The sequence below is a fragment of the Sorghum bicolor genome, chromosome 4 (genome assembly GCF_000003195.3).
Source record: "Sorghum bicolor cultivar BTx623 chromosome 4, Sorghum_bicolor_NCBIv3, whole genome shotgun sequence".
Taxonomy (NCBI): Eukaryota; Viridiplantae; Streptophyta; class Magnoliopsida; order Poales; family Poaceae; genus Sorghum; species Sorghum bicolor.
This window is the reverse complement of record NC_012873.2, coordinates 20255315-20261435: the sequence shown is the minus strand read 5'-3', so window position 1 is coordinate 20261435 and position 6121 is coordinate 20255315. Positions and strand designations below refer to the sequence as shown.

The following is a 6121-nucleotide window of genomic DNA, read 5'->3' as shown; positions in this document are numbered from 1 at the left end:
TTGTAGCGCATGTCGTAGGACTATTTTTCCTTCCTCATATGAACTAATGCAGTCAGACCTAATAGTGGTTCTAGAAACTTGTTTGAACCACGGATTTAGAGCAGCCAAAAATGTTCTAAACTTTGGATACTCTACCAGACTGAAAGGCAACTCATGCATCACTATTAAGCTCACTAATTCTTGGCGAGCTACTTGTTGATCAAATTTCCAATTTTTCAAGGAAGCATCAGTTAAGGGCATGGTTGAACTCAGTTGAGAGACCATTTCTTCTAACCTAGCCTTTCCCTCACAAACTTTTATGTGTCTACCACATGCACTTGTACCAACACCTCTGGTTGCTTTGAACACTTGGTTGCAATGAATGCATTGAGCTTCTACTGAGATATCATTATCATATATTGCCTCAAAAAGCTGCCATATATGTGAGGTAAGTTTGCGCCTTTTACTTCTACGTGAAGATCCTAATGGTTGGCATGGAAATAATATTGTAAGACAAATAGTAAAACAAATAATATTCTAATAGCAGCAACAATAGTAAAACAAAGAAAACAGTAGCGAACACATAACATCATCACTTACCAGCAGCAGCAGTAGTTCTTTTTCTGAGAAAAGGAGATATCGGCAATTGTGATTCCGAGCTTGCTGTCCCTTGTGACGACACTATCACTGTTGGTGAGCTGAGGTTGGCGGATAACAACATTTTCACGCCTAATGACCTTGCTGGTATAAGTGGTGACATGGTTACAACTGGCGACTTCAACTGCTTTGATGGTGATGCCTTTCCTTGCTTCATAGCAGGGTCCTTTCACTTAGCCATTGATAAGGATGTTGTCCCCCCTTTGATCTGCATAGACAACATTACCAATTAATCCATAGTTGCTTGCTTCACAGCAGGGTCCTTGCTGCTGTTACTGCTCTCTCTAGAACTACTGCAGGGTTCCATTTCACTCTTACAAGCTAATTAATAAGCTGCAAGATCCAAACCTGTTGCTTCCTCTTAGCCTTCGCTCCAATGTGTCGCTGAACCCGACCTGCAAGGGTGGTAGCAGCAGCTGTGGATGAGTCGCTGTGTCGCTGATCCTTATTTGCAGGGGTGGCAGCAGCAGCTATGGGCGAGACCACAGAGGAACTCGGCAGTTGGGGTACAACGAACAAGGAAAATCTTGTCGGTGGATCGGGACCTGTATGGCTTCGTGGCTTGACAAGTCGGCACCGGTGCCAGAAGGTGGCAGTGGCAATAGTGATGCCGGTGAATACATCAACATCACCGGTGCATTTGCCTGCTTCACATCAGAGACCTTCTGCTTAGCTGTTGATGAGGGCACCTTTTCCTCTTTAATCTGCGTAGACAACATTTCAAGTTAGTAAAATTACCATGTTTCGACAGCTCTGCACCATATTTCGACAGCTCTGCACCATATTTCGACAGCTGAATTGAAGAAAAATTAAAGAATATTCAGTATAATTTTGCACTAATATTATATGCCTTGCTTAATTATATAACAAGAAGTATAACTATGTTGCTCTTAGAACTAGCATGATTACCTCTAGTTATGATTGATTGATTTACAGCTATGGGAAACATCACTAGTATATCTACTGCCAATCCAGTCCAATAGATAAACTTTAGGAGGAGCTAGCACCGCCTAACATATGTATGGTTATGTGATTACCAGGAAAAAATGTATTTGCTTGAATAAAAAGATTCTTGTATGGTTTTATTCAACTCTACTCTTGTGCGGCTTGTTGGATTTTTTTTTTAAATACTGCTAGGTAGTATCTAGTTGCATGCAAACATCTTATATATTTTTAACTATGTGTTGGTCACCAGAATAAAAAGCTGGGTCTTGCTTCGTTACCAACAATAATTTAGGCCATTTATGGTGGCAGTAATAACTAAGTAAAACTATGCAGCGTGCACTCTCAGAACCATTTTTTTTTGTGCAGCTCGCCGGAATAAAATTATTGCCAAAAGCTGAAGCTGAGTAACTAAGTAAAACTATGCAGCGTGCACGCTCAGAACCATTTTTTTTTGTGCAGCTCGCCGGAATAAAATTATTGCCAAAAGCTGAAGCTGATGACACGTTGAATAAAATTTAAGGTGCAGCGCGTAGATTAGCCTAGTTGTCAAATTTGCTGCAGTTGTGGTAGCTTCACTAGAAACAAAAGAACTATGTCTGTCTGGAATAAACTTAGTTTGTTGGTTAAAAGAAAGTTTTTTTATAAAGCCATACGGCAAACTTTATTAATCACCTGATAACAATGTTACATCATTTGATAAAGCATGAAAAATAAAGCTAGGGGGTGAATCAACCCCAAGTACAAAAATCTTTAGAAATAAAAACTTGCCGTGCTAGCTCATGCACTACTTGATTTGCTTCTCTATCACAATGTTCAATCATGGCCATTGGGAATTGCTCAAATTTGCCAAAATTTTTGTATGCCATGCCGTACTTGGCAAAGTTATGGGCTTATGGCACCCGTAGTCATGGATGGGACAAACAAACCAACTCAACGCAAATACTGAGATTGCACCCAAACTGAGATCACACCAAAACGGCCGCACTAGTCCCCAAATCCTGAGATTGGAGGGTTATGGAAACAACAGATTCATGCATATGCAGGATTAGCAACCAGAAAAATCAGCAACGCTACAGTTTGCAGCTTAAGATGCTTTTTAATACACGCCCCCCGTATCTTTCACTTTGTTGTTGAACATGAATTGTGAAATCATTTCAACTTAAGGGTAGCCTTCAGCCAAACACAAAAGAGATTACAGCATCTGGAAACCACAGATCTAATGCCACTTCTTCATGTACATTGAAAAAGGGGGAACATTCAGCACTGCATTGCGGTTGCCTAGTTTTTTTCCTAGGATCTTCTAGAAATGGCCAGTAAGCAAAATAAGCCACTCTAATCAAGGATGGATCTTCTTGGATGCTATCACCGACGTGGATAAAACAAGCAGGAACAAAGCACGACCTCATCTTCCACTGCCGGGAATATCACCGGCCGGCTAGCCGACCACCATTTGTAGCCACCTACCTTTCGTTTTCTGGACGAGATCTGGGCCGGTGGAGGTGCCAGTGGAGGAGGCAGATGCTGCGGCGGCGCCGGTACTGGAGGTGGTTGCGCCACTAGTGCAGGTGGAGAAGGCGGCGGCGCGGCGGCACCATTAATGGAGGTAGCGGCGGCAGTGGCGGCGGCGGCGGCGGCGGTGCCGGGGAAGCCATCAGACCGGCGGTGGCGATGCCTAGCGAGTAGCAATGCTAAATGAGAATGAGTCGTGATGCCGAATCTAGAGATGTGGGTTACCGCTGGATTATGCAGGTCGAATGCTTCAGCCCACTTAGCCTTAGTGGGTTAGGTTTTCAATCCCACATGGGCTGGTGGCACAAGCAGCCCGCTCCACCTTGCATATCTAGTCATGTTATTTGTGGCAGTCACACTCTCGCGTCCTGCCACCACGGCGGCTTAAAAAAATGTATTGATGAGAATTCTTGATAGAGTATCCAAAGGTATCGAGGTGTCTGCATTATAATGCGTTAAAGTGCTCACGATCATGTCCAGCGTGAAAATAATTAACCTGTCTTCCTATTACCACACCTGTACCAAACAAATAAAGTAAGTAATCACTGATTCTCTTTTCAATGTATGTACCAAACAAATAAAATAAGTAATCACTTATTCTCTTTTCAATGTCTTCGTGGAACCATTCCCTGTGCTTTAACATGCTTTAACATTAACATTGCTCCTTGTAGAACCAAACACCAACCATAGCGTTTTCGATTTTAGTAGTTCAGTGGCTGTGCATTCCTACAGGCAAAATAGAATATATAATATATTATTTCCACATGATCACCTAGACTGAGTTTGATCGGCCAGTATCACGTGTTGCTAAAAAGGGAACTGCTATTTAGGAGCTTTTTGGCAGCTCTCCAGCTGCTTTTCTATGAGAATTACCTCTTTGCCAAATAATATCATGAGCTGCTTGTGTACAATTTTGATGGAAATTAGACAAGAACTATTTTTCCATTTATACAAGGAGCTAAAAAAGCCCGCTCCTCAATCCTCATTAGAATCACTCCATAATCAATTATGGTCTACTCCCTACTCTGCACCTCCACCAGAATCAACTAGAATAACTCCATAAAAAATCAAGGAGTTAGGACTAAAAATTATGGAATAAAGCTATACCAAACAAACCCTTAATAGGCTCTTTTTCTAATTCTCTGAGGTGTCTAGCTACTGTGTCATCTTCATAGACGCGCGTACCTACGAACTCGCCCTTGCCTCTCGTTGGTCTGCCCTGTCCACAGTGGCTTGCCAACACCACGTCTAGCCCTAGTGACCCCCACCATGCTAACCTAGTGTCACTGGACCATCCTCGTGCCACCCTCGCCCCTCTCTAGTCTAATCGCCATCCTTCACCTTTGACAGCCAACGATAATCATGCTGCTATGCCTCCACAGCTCCCTCCTGTTGACTAAAATAAAAAGGATTCTGCAAGCGTACAGAAAATATCATCGTAGCATTTTAATAAGGAGTAATCCAGGTATCATTATTTATAATTTTACCACTCGAAAGGGAGTGCATGGGATATCATCGTTGGCTCTTTCACTTGGCAGAACACGGGGTCACCAGACGCACAGCAGGTGACCACCGGACGCTCGACCCCTGCATCCGGTGCTTCAGATGCAGCCACGTGTCCACTGTTTGAAACACGCGCGACGATTTCCAATGGTTCCCTGCAACTACTGGACGCGGTCAAGTGAGCACCGGACGCGTCTAGTACTCACTGGATCCGAACCCAGAGAGGTTTTCAAACGCACGGGATCACCGGATGCGAACCACCAGACGCGCCCCCTCAGCACCGGACACTTACTCAGAGAACACTGCCAACGCGCAGGGGCAGCGGACGCACGAACAGCGTCCAGCTAGCGTCCGGTGCTTAGCTTTCACCTATGCTAGAGACTGGCAGCACACCGGATGCGCAGACTCAGCGTCTGGTGCCTACGGACAGAGCATCCGGTGAGTGTTTTTTTAGTAAGAAACACTCCGATGACTTCTCCGAACTTTCCATCAGCGTAATAGAAAATAAGCATTTTATTTTTTCAAAAGCTCCGAATCCCGCCGAGCAAGCTCGGCGGAAGGGAGAGAGAGGAACCCAAACCCCTCTCTACCCTTCAAACTCCACCTCCTTCTCAAAGTGTGCCAACACCACCGAGTGTGTACCAACATGTGCAAGTGTGTTAGCATTTTCATAATCATTTTCTTCGAAGGAGTTAAGTTAGCTCACTAGGTTCTAAATGCATGCACATGAACAATGACACCTAGTGGCACTTGATAACCACTTAGCCAAAAAAATTCCCCTCTTTATAGTATGGCTATCTATCCAAAATGTGATCACACCCTCTATGGTGTCTTGATCACCAAAACTAAAACCCTAGCAATACCTTTGCCTTGATCTCCATAGGGTTTTCTTTTTCTTTTTCTTCTTTTCCAAGTTGAGCACTTGATCATCTTGTGGTCATCACCATCATCACCATGATCATCACTTGCTCCATCACTTGGCATGTACCAACCTCATTAAATCTACACACACTTAGTATACAGGTTAGTACTAGGATTTCATCAATTATCCAAAACTAAACTAGGGCTTTCAACTGTCACTCCCATGATCTACCTCACGATCTAGAATATAGGGTGTATTTGTAGATAAATATGGTCTAGGCACCATGCCTACACAATATTTATCACTCACCCGTCGGCCTAATGAGCAAGCGCTATACGATCCTATGCATAAACATAATTCTAGTCCAACTATGCTAAGCATATAATTAAAGTAAACTAAGAACAATATAATTGAGAACATAATCAAATAGAGCAAAGTAAATTCTAATATAGTAGAATAGAATAAAATACTATTCATAGTAGGAAGAACAATAATGAATATTACAATAAAGTAGAAGAAATTACCAAGAACTTCGACAGATCCAGACTCCAAGCTAGGTTTGTCTCCTAGATCCAATCCTATGTAGCTATGCTACTAAACTATGGAGCTCTAATTGAGATGGTGGCTCTAGGGCTTCTCTGGAGTTGAAGATGAATTCTCCGAATG

The 6121-nt window shown here is 43.0% G+C and overlaps 1 protein-coding gene across 1 annotated transcript; it reads right to left on the bottom strand.

Moving 5' to 3' along the window:
- Positions 866-4361, bottom strand: LOC110434763 (classical arabinogalactan protein 9-like). The gene is made up of 4 exons (XM_021459486.1): positions 4276-4361; positions 3046-3253; positions 1258-1340; positions 866-929 (listed from the first exon to the last, which is right to left on the bottom strand). The coding sequence occupies exons 1-4, from the start codon at positions 4359-4361 to the stop codon at positions 866-868; spliced, it is 441 nt and encodes a 146-aa protein (XP_021315161.1).